At 39.5% G+C, this 14,979-nt stretch overlaps 1 protein-coding gene across 2 annotated transcripts; it reads right to left on the reverse strand.

The window, feature by feature from the left end:
* Positions 1-892: 892 nt before the first annotated feature.
* LOC137294524 (actin-histidine N-methyltransferase-like) lies at positions 893-14,184 on the reverse strand. Of its 2 annotated transcripts, none has more exons than XM_067825558.1 (16): positions 13,851-14,184; positions 12,550-12,714; positions 11,918-12,010; positions 11,501-11,646; positions 10,547-10,619; positions 10,188-10,298; positions 9,736-9,816; positions 9,358-9,422; positions 9,097-9,155; positions 8,270-8,384; positions 7,893-7,967; positions 5,508-5,607; positions 5,246-5,312; positions 4,441-4,526; positions 3,962-4,122; positions 893-3,740 (listed from the first exon to the last, which is right to left on the reverse strand). In XM_067825558.1, the coding sequence occupies exons 2-16, from the start codon at positions 12,692-12,694 to the stop codon at positions 3,579-3,581; spliced, it is 1,539 nt and encodes a 512-aa protein (XP_067681659.1). In that variant the 5' UTR covers positions 12,695-12,714; positions 13,851-14,184; the 3' UTR covers positions 893-3,578. The 2 variants fall into 2 exon arrangements, with proteins under 2 accessions (XP_067681659.1, XP_067681660.1); XM_067825559.1 differs by having other exon boundaries at positions 13,865-13,928.
* Positions 14,185-14,979: the final 795 nt, after the last annotated feature.

Consider the following 14,979-nt stretch of genomic DNA (forward strand, 5'->3'; position numbering starts at 1 on the left):
TACAGAGTGTATCTCTCGTGACAGACTATTCCGTTTAATTCCACCATTGTAAGACTTACAGCAGTCTTAGTGCTACCATTGCTTTGTGAGACGGGGCCCTGGTTTGACAGATTTCCGCAAACCGAGTTCCCATTCCAGATCAGAACAGTTCAAAACTCCCTATCCTGATAAGTTACGCCGTATCTAGACAAAGCCAGAAGATATCGACCAAGAAGGCGTCTGTTCAGGTTTCATTCCACCTCCCGAAACACAGTTTTATGCTGCTTTCATAAATATTCCAACAGTATCACTGCGGGGGACACTAGAAATGGTTTTCACTTATAATACTTTTCACACATGATAGTATCCATGGGGGGAATCGAAACTCAACCTTCAGCGTGAAAAGTGAACGCTCTAGCCACCAGGCCACCTCACCGCCCTGTCAGTCGTGAGCATATAAAGGTCAAATTCTGTGAAAAGCTGGAGAAAGCTGTGTTGTGGAGTCAGGACAGACCTGTTGTCTTCATGACTGACAGCAATACAGGTTGCAAGTTGTAGCTCTGTCATGCAGTGCAACATGTGCGGATCCTGGGAAGGCCCCTCTCCCCTTTCTCAAGAGCGTGCACCTCAAAACCCCTTTCTTTCCCGGAAGGATGTATCCACGCCTGTATAACATAGTTAGCAGGGTACTTTCAGCTAACCCTCTTTACTCTGAGGTTCATGTCCACTGCTGACAGATAAATGGACAGTTTGAGACAGAGACGCAACCTCTTTGTCTGTCATACTCCTGTATCTGTCAGCTACATGCTCCCATTGATATTACTAATCCATAATTCTACCAAACCACACATGTGACAACTCAAATGATTGGCAGGTGTAGCTGGTGTTTTTCATGTAAAGGAAAGGAAACCAGTAACAATATCTGTACAGTATCTTTATTTATGATGGAGAAACAGTCAGTTTCTGATGCTATGCATATATTACATATGAGAACAATAAACACTCCCTGCATAGCAGTTCAGGAAATGATGCCACTAACATGTTCAGTTTGGATTCAGTTGAGGTAGCCAGTATCTTTAGGTCCATATTTACTAGAGTGAGGGACCTCAGTTTTACCTCATTTTTAGCATCATGGTGGGGACACCAGAAATTGGTTTCACACATAGCTCTCATGTGAAGAAACGAACCTGATCTTCAGCATCGTGAGCAAACACTTTAACCACTAAGCTACTCTACCCCCAATATTTGCTAGAAGGCTTATCATTCACAAATATTTCAAACTTGTAAATTGAAAACACTATGAGTTTATCACATAATGCACAAAGCTTTGTAGTAACCCTGCCTAAAAACTTTTCAGGGTTGGCATGAGCGGAAGGTTTCCTCAACAAAAGCTGCTTGTATGATATATTTCAAAGAGCCTTAATTAACAGGACACACCTTAAACACTAGTTCATGACCTCATGCCCTCCTGGTTAAATGCAACACTGAGAGGTATTTTTCAAGAATTCAAAATGAATTAAGCATCGCAAAATCATGTCTGAACTGAGTACTTCAAAATATAACAAAATATGACAAAAACAGATGTTGACATCCCAAACATCGGCCAAAAATACATGATCTAAGCACCAGTACTACAGAGATGTGTCTGATCTCAGATAAGTTGAGATACCGCAATACCCTTCACAAGATTTCAAAGTCACAAGCTTGTCCTCAAATATAAGCACTATAATCTATCTTTGTGGAGTATGATAATTACAGGGGAAAGAAGGTATGACATCCACATGTGAATCTGGAATTAAGTAGCCTCTAAACATATAATGAGACTGAAGAAATTGTCATATCAGAAATAGTTGTCTTGTGTTATTCAGACCAGTAACTAACACATTGGCTGGTGTGTTGATACATACATGTGACACAATAGACAGAAGTTACAGATCATCTGTACTGTGTTAACAAATGGTTTCACCTTGAGCTACTTACTAGCTACTGGATAAGAGCAATCATTTTCACAACAAGGATAATTGTATTTCCTAGTCCAATGTATATAAGTGGTATTTCATGCATTACTTTGTTTTGGAGTCAATGACAGACACAGCACAAGCTAACCATTGATTCAGTTTCAGTACATTCTTTCACAACAGCAGATAGAAACATCCCAGTCAAATGTGCTAATTATAGCGGTATAAGTAAAGGTAACACAGTCTCTGGCTTGTGGTACAAATCTTAATGTGGGATGCAGAAAATGACATATAGCCATTGTGATACAGCTACAACCTGTCATATACCATACAGTCTTCATTAACTAAGCTGTATGAAGGTGTATTGCTTAAATGACCAAGTCTGCATTGAAAAGCAATAAAATGCACATGTGTAGCTATCACCGTGTATTTTCACTGTCATCTACCCCAAGGGCATAAAACATACATTGCAGGTAAGACACCTCCTTTACACAGTAAAACCTATGTCCAATGTTATTTTTCTTGAAAATATTTCACTTTGAAACAAATATCTTGTTTTCACACATTGACGATGTTTCAAGTTATTGCTTCCAGGCATGAGACATTGTTTTCATCCCCAATCTCAACATAATAAATAATCAAACAAGAAATGAAATCCACAACACAACAAATTGATGCTTGGCAGGAAAACAAAGCAAATGTACCACTGCATGAAATCAGAATGAGTTCGACAAGATGTTTGCAACAGTACCTCTAAAAAGTAAACCATACACACAAATGAAGGCATCAAACATTGATATTTTGTGATTGGATCTTCTGAAAAGGACATAAAGACTTATTATCCTGATCAGTTTGGACCATAATAACAACACATCTCCTACACATTACTGTTGGGTCCTGTTGCCTCAAATCAAACATGTTACAGTTTCTGAACATCTGCTCCATTTGAGTCCCCCTTAACAATAGCCCTGGGTTCTATTATAACCCTTCAAGGATGAATCTGCTGAAGTGGCAAAGTTACCATTCATTACCTGGGATATACAGTGACAGATTTGTTCCTTGGGTTTTATGAAACTAGTGTGGACCAGCAGGGACCATGGCAGATTTTACAACTAATATTGGCATCCAATCTAGTTTGGTCTTTGGTAACCATGGTAACACTAATGATCATTCATGTCGTCTTTCTTCCAGGAACACCAGCTGGAACACTACTCATCATATTCATCTACAAATACAAGAATTCAAACATTTCATGAAATTCTACACATATGACAAACATCTGATCATGAGTTCACAGAAACAGCTAGTGAATTCCTGCTTATCTTATCCTGCTGATAAAATATCCACAACACACTTGACACCCATCATGATTCATGTTATTCCTTTCCATGTCATCAATTTCCACATGACTGATGTCCACCCATATGGTCCATGCCATGTCATGAATGGTCTATATGATCCAAGTCTCTCCACATGATCCATGTGGCATCTCAAATGTCAGCTATACCATCCATGTTCATACATATGATCCATTTCTTGTCCTGCATGATCCAACACGTCTTGTTGATCCATGATCCATATCAGTCCAAATGATCCATCTCGCACATAAATGAGGCACACAGTGACAGGGTGGACACACTGCTAACTTCCATTCTGCTGCTGTTGTTGCTGCTGACTGCCTGCCTTCCTCTGTGTGGCATACTCCACAGTGGTCTGGAGTATCTTTTTCTCACAAGTCCTGAGTTGGAGAGCGAGAAGCAGAGCCGGGGACAAGTCTGACTTTTTCAACTGTTCCTCATCAGCCTGAGAGCATGAAGAATCATGAGATGCATTAACACTTAACCAGGATTCTCAATTAAGGGTCCACTGCAGGTAATTAGGGCAAGATATTACTACTTAAGCTCGAAGTGACTGGTTATCATTATAAAACAAGAAATGGGAAAATTATACATAATCTAAAAGTGGCCATTTAGATTACTCTATTTCAGAGTCAAAGATAAAGTGCCAAGACTGGTGGCGCTCACCTCTAATGTTGTTGGGTAAGCTTTGAGCAAGATGGCTGCTCTGGTCTGCAGGAAGGTCCACACCTTCTGTTCATTCTCCTCTGTTACAGGAGTATCCAGGTCCTTCAGCTGTTCCATATCTTCTTGACTTGCGGCACTGCCGAACCGTGACTTCAGGGGATCTGCGAAACAGCACATGTTATTCTACATACTCTAGATGTTTCAAGTTTGGGATACTAATCTCAAGAGTAACAAAGAGACAATATATTCAAGCAGCTGAATCTTTTAAGAAGGTGTTTCAGATAGTATTAGCACTACATGATGTACATGTCAGAATTTCCCTTGCCTCTAGATCTGATGAAAGATGTGACTTAAATAAAGGATGACTTTACCACATGCCAAGTAAAAGCAGTCACATAAACATCTGGATAAAAATAGTGACTGTCAGTCCAAGACAGAGTGAAACTGTTCACAAGTCATAAAATAAGTTGAAGACTCACCTTCCTCCATGTTGAAGACTCGAAGGAATGCTAGCAGATCTCCATCAACAGGGTTGTCACCCACATGAAGGAAGAATGCTCTGGACCTGAAGTCGAAACACATCTGCCATCATCATCATTCTCCACATCAGCAGCAATATCAACATCACCACTGCTACCTGCACCTTCACCAGCATCCTCATGCATACCATCACTCCTGTTATCACCACTGCGACCTGCACCATCACCAGCATCCTAATGCCTACCATCACTCCTGTTATCACCAATGCGACCTGCACCTTCACCAGCATCCTCATGCATACCATCACTCCTGTTATCACCACTGCGACCTGCACCATCACCAGCATCCTCATGCATACCATCACTCCTGTTATCACCACTGCGACCTGCACCATCACCAGCATCCTCATGCATACCATCACTCCTGTTATCACCACTGCGACCTGCACCATCACCAGCATCCTCATGCATACCATCACTCCTGTTATCACCATCGCTATCATCATCATTCCACACAATTATATCATTATCGAGATCCAGGACGTTGTGCCAAAAGCTGTCAGTATTACAAACAGTCCACAGTAAATGATCCTACATGATGACAGCATATGTTCTCAATGACTCTGTACATTCAGAGCCTGAACACAAATGGTTGTGTGCTGAAAACACAAACTTGCTCTTGACAACCAGCACACTTCACAAGTTGTCAAGTTCACTTGATGGAATTATCCAGCAATTCAATTTATTCACAAAAAGGTTTGAAGTAAAGCACCACAAACACTGTACAACACAAATGTCAACTTACGGCTGCAGCCCTATCCGGTTCAGGACTTCAGCCTTGGCTGCGAAAAGGGGATCTCCCTTGCTGATACCTGCACAAAGTTTCAAAATCACATCTGTGATTAGTATGACATATTTCTAAACATCAAATCTGATATCAGAATCTGTTCCAGCACAAAATGAAATACCAAATAGGTTTTATTTCAAGGGATAAAGTCACATTAGTCATGACCACTTTCAATTGATCCAGTAATATTGGCCAGAAATGACATCTTCAAGTGACTTACCTAATTTTAGACACAAGCGATCATGTTCATTCTCTGGGTACACGAACCCATTGTGTACAAGGAACTCTGCATTGGATCGAGCACCATAGAAAATGAAGATCTGTGAGATTGATAGATATAACACATAAACAGTCTGATGAAGTGAGACAAGGACGTTTGAGAGAATTCAAGAGTCAAATTCTAAATACAATGTACGGTCCAAATATTTTAAAAAGTCAAGTACAAGAGTCATCATAAGATGACATATCCCACCAGCCCCCACATATTTGAAAGGACAAATCATCTGACAGTTGCTTGATGTTTTTAGACTACGTTTGAATCGTTTCCATGGAAGTCATGAAAATTAAAAATGCTATATATCTGTAAACAGCAAAAGGCACCCCATACAGCCTAAGTAAACTTATCCTCAGTGCTTTTTGTTACACTCCACTCCAAAACCATATGGGAGGTCGCATCAGGTAACCTTTGAGATTGACCAATCAGAACACAGATTACCAAATTGCGAAAGTGGACATTCGCACATACCTTCTGAACTTTTTATCTCAAAAATGTTTGTACTCGAATGATTCTGAATGCTATTTACGCCCCCTTCCGGGTGATACTCAGGGTGTACATACAACCATGACAACGGTGAATAAACAGTTGCTAAAAATAGTGGTTTTGGCAATATTCAAGGATGTCACCTTGCGGAAATATTAGCTAATGGTAACCAGGTCAACAGAAACTCCAAAGCGTATATACTGCAGGTCAAATAACTGCGGCTATACAAATACATGAGGCTTTTTGTTTGTGGAGAGATCTGTGTCAGTGACCTGAATATTTTGAAAGTCCCTCTGATCCCTAAATAGTAGCCATTGTCTGATTGGTTAAATCTATTTAACCGTCTCACGTTTGATTGGATGGTCTTTGGTCGCTCAAAGGTTACTTGACGCGACCTTCTACTAGGTTTTGTTAGACTCAGTGGTGGAGTGTAACGAAATACACTGAGACTAAGTTTATTTAGACTGGCACCCCGTCAAGGCCTGTCTCATATATCTGCCGAGTTTTGCTGAAAGATATTAAGAAGTTTTCCAGTTGTGCTCTGGAAACGAAGCCCATCCCTCCCTTTTGAGATTATGTTGGAATCGTTTCTATGGAAACCAAAAAATTGATAAATCTCCCAAATCTGTAAATAGTAAAATGCACTACTTTAGGGTCTGCCACATATATCTGGCAAGTTTTGCTAAAAGATATTTAGAAGGTTTTGAGTTCTGCTCTGGAAAGGAGGCCTATCCCTCCCTTTTGAGACTAAGTATGAATCGTTTCCATGGAAACCGGGAAAACCAAAAATGACAAAAACCTGTAAACAGCAAAAGGCACCACTTAGGGGTCTGCTTCACATATCTGCCAAGTTTGCTGAAAGATATTGAGAACTTTTCGGGTTGCTGGAAATGAAACACACCCCTCCCTTTTGAGACTAAGCCCGAAATGTTTCCAGCGAAACCCGGAAAATAATAAATAAAAAAAATCTGAAAAATAGCTAAAGGCACCACTTTAGAGTCTGATTGTTATATCTATTAAGGTTTAAAGAAAAATATTGAACGGTTTTTGAGTTATGCTCCAGAAACAAAGCTCACCCCTTCCATTAGACTAAAACAAAAACATTTCCATGGAAACCCAAAAACATATAAAATGCCAAAAATCTATAAATAGCAATGGGCACAACCTTAGGTTCAGTTTGTTATATGTACCAATTTTGGTTTAAAATTATTGAATGCTTCAGTAACAAAATGATTACGGATGGACAGATGAGGCAACGACTGTATCCCCCCGCAATACATGCCATGGGGATAACAATATACCAAAATATTAATACAGTGTGAACAAGAAGGGTGAGATGTTTCACTGTTCTGTAGTACATTCTTAAGAGCACTGAAGAGCAGCATCAAAGTGCAAAAACATATTCTTCCAAGAATCAGTGGAACATTATACACTTGCAACAACTAAGATACTTCATAAGTAGTTTAAAGAAGTGCCTGTCTCGTGACTTTCTGCCTTTTCAATATGGAGTCTACTGAAAATCAGATTCAAATCTTATAAACAGTTTTGAGATTTAATCTGCAGGTCTCAGCATTTGCCTCCTCTATATATCTTGGAATGTCATTTTGTGTACCTATACAATGAGATCACTTCTTCTACAAACCCTCTTCGATATATGTAGTTGTTCAAGGTCAGCTAAAGAGAAACAACTGCAAATTGATTCATAAGGTGCACACTGTTTGGGTGTGTATTGGCAATCCACTTTATGGGCGTGTTTCATTCTGTGTGTGATATATGCAATCAGATCACATTTAACAGCTTGAACTTCAATGCAGGACAGGCACATAAACATCAAATACATCTCACCTGCTCTTCAGCTTTGAACTCTCTTAGGGTGTAGCATTCACTACAATCCTTCTCCACACTGTAGTCAGCTGTGAACTGAAATAACAAGCATTACTGACACTGACAGCTGGCTACAAATACTATATGGCTCCTTACCACATTCAACTATTGTTCACAAATGTAGAACCTGTTGTAAGTGAATGAGAACACATCATTTCATTTAGTTTACTTGTTTACTGCTTTTTTGAACTGAAACACAGAATAGTGCTGCCAAGCCTGGATAATCAGAGCCAATCAAATCCATGATAGGCTACAAGTCTGCACGGTGAATTGTGGAGGACTCAGACAACTGGACATTCCAGAACAAATGGAAACAGAAGCATCTGATCTGTACTCACATAGCCATTAGAATGATTGCACATGTCCCAGAAGGGGATGAGACCAAACGTTGCCTGAGATCCATCCTTTGTAGGGATCTGGTTCTGCCGGGTCATCACAGTTGATACTGCCCACCTGAAACCGGAAACAACTCACGTTACCAGAGTCTCAACTGAACCATCAGAGTCTCATCTGAACCATCAGTGTTTCAACTGAACCAACGGGGACTGAACTGAATCATCAGTGGCTAGACTGAACCACTGCCCCATTACTGCAAACTCAAATGACTGGACTAGCAATACACTGTATTGAACACTGTCAACTGAGGGAGTATTATCACTTACAACCTGTTTTATCAAGGTCTCTGGTAAGGGCATAAAAGAGGCAGACAGGCATTAATGGGACCAATAAACAACAAATGGTATTGTATTCTTGAAACAAAGAACTAGGAGATACTTACGTAGACGATTTACAAGTGTATACAGAGAGGAACCTGTAAATGTTCTTCTAGTAAAATGAGATGGGCATAGCCAAAAGTGCAATGACAAAGGGAGATAACTCTTGGACTTAAGTGAGGTACAGACTATATTCAACTATTAGTACTCTTTGAGTTAGCATGCTTTTTCATCATGAACTTGCAATAATTAAAAATCAACTAATGCACTCCAAGAAATATTAAAATACACTCAAAGTTTTTATTGTTGCTTTAAGAACACTTCCTAAAAATAATAGGGGGTCATAAAATGTTTGCCACTATAGTTGTTTAACAGAACATCTGATATGCAATCATGGCCATTGCTAACGCGTGTACCTGATGGAGGTAAGTGAGAGATTGATAGGTACTTACCTATATTCATCAAATGTGAAAATGTCTTTTATGGGAAGATTACTGGCTTTGGGGTTTTTCTGAAATTGAAGAACAATCTGTGTACAGACGAGTTGAGGAGAATAATGGAGTCAACTATACTGAATCTACAAAATAGAGTACAGTTTGATCACCTAGGCTTTGGTATTGGACAAATGCAGGTAAAAGTCTTAGGAATAATAATGAGAGTAAAACTGAATTGCTTGGTGATTTGTGACATTTGATGGAATGATGGTAACCTACCTGGAGCAGTCTATAGAAGTAGGCATATTGCCTTGAAATGTTCCGGTACTGGTTGAGGGAATCCCCTGAAACATACAGTCCTACTTGTCAAGTTCTTACTTCATTACCAGGATCAGAGACAGCACAGAACCTCACAATAAACACATTCCATGATAATGGTGAAAAAACACATGCAAAGTTCAACCACATTATGTTCACCTGAAAAATAGTCATGTCTGTTTAGTCAAACCTACAAACATATAACCCATGCTTACCTCGATTCAAATACTCGATTAGAGGTTCCTGCCTAAGTACAAGGGAAGCTACTCTGCACAGCACATTGAAATGGCCTGAGGTACTGGCCAGTAATGCCTGCCCCACCCACAAGAAGAAACCTACCCAATGCTGGGGAGCCCTTGAACTGCTGGAGCTCCTCCTGGCTGAAGTACAGTGGAGTCGTGTAGCTTGTTGGCATGATGTCTAAAATGAAGAATGTGTCAAGTGTTACCTCATAGTGTCAAGAATACCATGGCAGCAACACTACAGAGTCAAGTAGGTCAAATGTTTACAGTTGTACAAGGCACATCATTCAGCACTGTTGAAAATCCCTCAACTTTGTATGAGACCGTTCACTTACACTGACTGTGTGGCATATTTATGTCAATCTGCCCAATATTTCCCTTCCATCATGATGTAACATAAAGAATCAAAAGTGTTACAGATTGTATGAATGAACATTTCTGTGAAACACATATCTGAAATATACATATTAAAATCACATTTACCAGATCCTGGAGTTTGTGAGAGAGACAACCCTGCATACTGACTCTGTACTTTGGTAAAAAACTGACCTATGTATGGCTTCCACAGCGAGTCTGGCGTCCACTTCTCACAAAGAAGGTGCAGAGCTAGGGTGATATTGGGCATTGCCTGGAGTATCTTGTCCTCACTGATCAGGTTTCCTACAAAATGATGCAGCTTTGTCAGCAAATAATTATTCCTGTGAAAGGTTTAGGATTTAAAATTTCTAAACATTCGGCTCTCTCAGTCTAAGATATTACACTAAATGTATTCCTATCCTGTATTCTGCATATGAAATGACACTGATTCAATGCATTTCATCATAAACAACAAATAATAGAGTATTCAGGTCTCAGTTTATCTCGTCAGTTGACGTCTGCTCAACACATATCCACCAAGAGCTTCTTACCAAGGACAGACTTCTTGGCTGAATCAACTGTCAGCATCAGCTTCCTCGGGATAGACAGGAACAGCTCTGACTCCTGCACATCAACATATATCAGTTATTTCAGAGAATATACAAAAAGATGTAAATCAAGAGATAAAAAACTGAGAGCATCTTGACCATGATCTCCCAGATACACTTCCTGCGCTAAAACACTGGGAAGACACTGCTGATATTTCACTTGCTATATAAACAACAAGGTGTGTAAAATTAAGAATGAGTGGGGGCTGGGGTAGCCTAATAGTTAAAGCACTGCTCGTCATACTGAAGACCCAGGTTCTATTCCCCACATGGGTACAATGTGTGATGAACATTTCTGGGGTCCCCATTGTGATATTGCTACAATATTGCTTAAATCTGCATAAAACTAAACACACAAACACCAAGAATGAGTGAGGGAAGATAGTTTTACGATATGACTGTCTGGTCCAAAATCGATTATTTACAGACTGCCACTAGCGCTGGAATAGTGATGAAAGTGACATATAACTAAACTCACTCACTCTAACACTGATATATCCCATTCCTATTAGTAATTGTGATAACTAATATTCTTGAAAGCACAGTGCTTACATGTACCAAGCAAAGTGAGTATGTGAGATGACGTGACCTGGTGTAAGGTGTCCTGTCAAAGATAACCCGCATCTTGTCATGTAAACATTGCTGGTTTCGCTGCTTGCACTTATTTGTTAGTAGTGCCAGTAAACAAAGACATTGTGCTGCAACTGACTATGGATGTCCCACCAAGATACAGCATTGTGACATTCACCCCTTGTCTTATCACATAAATGCTGAGCAAATGGCAGGGTTTGACATGACTTTAAGTGACTAGGTATTAAACCAATGACCATTGACTCTGTGCACAGATGCTCTATCCACTAGCAAGAGGCTGTCCTTCAGAGCATATAATAAATGCACCTTGAGATCTTTATTTGCCTTCAGTCCATATCCCAAATCTGGATACTGCACAATGTCTGCTGATGCTGTGTCCACGCCATTGTTGGCTAACCATTCTAGGAATGCCGGGAAACACTGATCTCGACTCTTTTCTGGTGGGGCTATGGCTGCAACAGACAGAGATATGTACATATGTTGGTATCAAGAGTACAATACCACATGACAATATGGCATGACATAACAGCCATTTACCATAAAAAAGAACAAGTGATCTAACCATAGTGTGTGATAGTTGCAGATTCTTTTACTAAGCAATAATCCAGCTGGATCAAGGTACACTTAAAAATGAAGTCCAGGGCAGATCAGGAAAACCTGGGATTGAAATAATGAACAACTTTCAAGGGTAGAAGAAAATCACTCAGCACCCATGTAAAGTACCTGATTGTATTTTTCGGATTTTCTCCACAAGTCCATGTATTTCTGGGTAGTCGTCCCACTCCTTTGACCCAGTGGCTGGTGGCTTGGAGCAGACTGCACAGGAACATTAAGACACCATTAACAATCAAACATCTCCACTGCAATATGCGAAATTCCACTGATCAAACATAAAGTACTGCTAATTAATAACAAAGTATGTATCACTTTGACATGCACCATAAACATTTCCTTGTGCACACAACATCAGAACAGATGATTTCACATAACAGATGCTCACTTTTTGAACTGTCTGTATTTGTAATATTTATGGTACATGATATATAACATATGACCACACTTAATAATACAGGAAAAAGTACAAAAGTTTCATTGGAGCTGCTGTAGCAATGTAATATGAATCTAATGTTGCTACATACAGATTGAATGAACTGAATGTCAATAACCATAAAAATGCACTGACACAGAGTTGACGGGACATGTGTTCCTAGCATCAACACCATCATGTAACAATGTTAACATCATCCCGACTTTGAGCATGATATGTGTAAAGAAGAATACATAACAAAGAGCACCATTTATACTTCTTGTACTGACTCTACTACGTGTATTTTGCTTGTTCATCACAAACTTACTGTCTAGGAGCTGGTTAACAAGCTCTGTGACATCTCTCTTGGCAGCTTTGGGTAGGACCTGGGTTTGACTGGCCCCTTCAGTGCTAGCAGTGTTCTCTTTAGCTGCCTGCTTTCCACCTCCACCTTTCTTGCTTTTCCTCCCCATGATGTTTTTCACAACTTCAGCTTAAACCAGCATTTGAGAAGTAACATTAAAGGATGACACTATTCTTTGCTTGTAGTATAATTGAGTACTTAGCCATAAGTCATAAACTGTGACAAGAGCAGTATAAAGGCAAGATATCGTTGGTAATGGCGACAACTTCTTTGTTCTATTACAATGCAACATTTCGGTACAGATCCATATACCATGATGATGCATACTGTTTTTACGCAGTATTAATACAACAATATTAAGCAGTATTAATACATATATAAAACTAGAATTATTTCCTTGATTTGTATGACCTCAGAAATGAATACGCTGAGGATGTACAAATATTTCTTGTTATTCTCTATTATCTTCTTCCGGGACTGTCTGAACAAAATCAGTCATGAACATCTAGTGAGTGAGTATGTTATTACCAGACCTGTCAATGTTCCATCAATGTCCCCAATATTGGTTTAACACATTTACCCATGTGCTGAACTGACCCTCATCTGCCATGAATTATAAGGAAATGCTTCAACATGTTCAATGACAGCCCCCGAAAACAAGATGTTCAAACAGTGTGTCAGTGGGACTACAGCTGAAAATAGTGAGTGGGTGAATTTAGTTTTAGGCAACACTCAACAATATTTCAGCTTTATGGCGATGGTCTGGATTTACTGAAAGGGTTAATCTGATTTCCGCAAGGGTTAACTACAGAATCTGCTTGATTGGGTGTGTGACTACACATTAAAAGGGTGCAACTACTGAATCTGTTTGCCACTGGGTCCGATAACTGATGAAGTAAAAAATCGATTTGCTTTATGCTTATAGTTTTAGATATGTAACTGATCGATACTGTGTGCATTGCGTAGGTGAAAGTTTTAGAACTGGTTTTCTATTCATGAGCAAAATCCTAGAAAGAATTCAAACATAAACATAACGCTACAGCACAAAACCAACAATTCAATAACTGTTCATCTCCATCTGGATGCTGTCCACGTCCTGACCTGAGCTTTTTCCTATCATGATTCATGTTTGGTGCTGCACATAAGGAGCACAGTGATTGAAAGGCCGATTGAAATGTATAAACACATCCGACAAAACTGTCCGTATAAACTCTCGCATCGAAAGCTATTAGAGTTCCTCTCGATAAAGAAACCTAGAGTATTACCTGTCAATAAATACCTGACTGAATGTAACCCTTCTGAAGTTTACAAGCCGACTTCCTCAGAAGGACTTGACATGTGAACACCACAACACGTCATCAGTTTGTGTGCACAACGGTACCTATCAAATTTCTTGCGTGAAACCGAAAGTTTTCGAGCCGAATTGACAATTAAGAGATTTCCATCTTTGCACTGGTAATTTTTTCAGTTTTATTATTTTAAAAGTGCATTTGTTAGGGCTGATACATGTAGTCTTATGCACAATATTTCAAGTTTGTAAGTGTAAACAGAAGCTTCTCGCATGACACAGTTACCTCCCCTAGTGGTGATAGAAAATTCAGATTCTACCGAAATTAGCTGGGGACATATCAGCCCAGCTGTGCAGTTTTATCATATGAATGTTCAAGAGCCAAATCGAAATATAGACAAACAATGATATATGTCATGTTTCGAAAAGTGATTAGTACGTAATAATATCCAAACCTCTCTAACATGGTCCCGTTTCCATTTCAACTTTTACATCTGTTGGAGAGATCGCAGTAGACTGGGTTTTTCACAGATACTCGCTAGCGATGTGCTGTATAGGCGGATTACGTTTCATGTTCTGTTTCACGTTACAGTTTTCATTTAATCAGTCGGTCAGTATTCTAGGCTTTACTGACCAGCTGCCTGAATCCAGTAGTGTTACATAACATGTGCCATATCAGCCCATCTGGTCAATACTACGCAGTGGATATTGCGTAATTATTGTGACTCTGTCAGTTGAGTTGGTCTCATTGTTCACATGTCCAGATACTGTAGTGAAATATAATGCAACCACGCTCATTTGTATCCGTATTATACTAACCAGGGATACTCTACAGCAGGGATAGGTCACAGTGACACAGTGACTTTGCTCGTTCCCAGTGCAACTTCAGTTGTGTTTAACCAGACTATATAGAGTATATACGTTGAAGATTATCCCTGGTTTAACAGAACTTCAGCCAGTTTATTGTATCAGTCGGAATTTTACAATGAATGAATGAATTAGAGTAAGAATTAAGAGCAAGGATTGTGTGAATGAATGAACGAAATAAAGAAAAAAGAAAAGAAAGAAGTGCATATGTGAATGAATGAAAGAATAAATGATACACC

Source organism: Haliotis asinina, chromosome 8 (genome assembly GCF_037392515.1).
Source record: "Haliotis asinina isolate JCU_RB_2024 chromosome 8, JCU_Hal_asi_v2, whole genome shotgun sequence".
Taxonomy (NCBI): Eukaryota; Metazoa; Mollusca; class Gastropoda; order Lepetellida; family Haliotidae; genus Haliotis; species Haliotis asinina.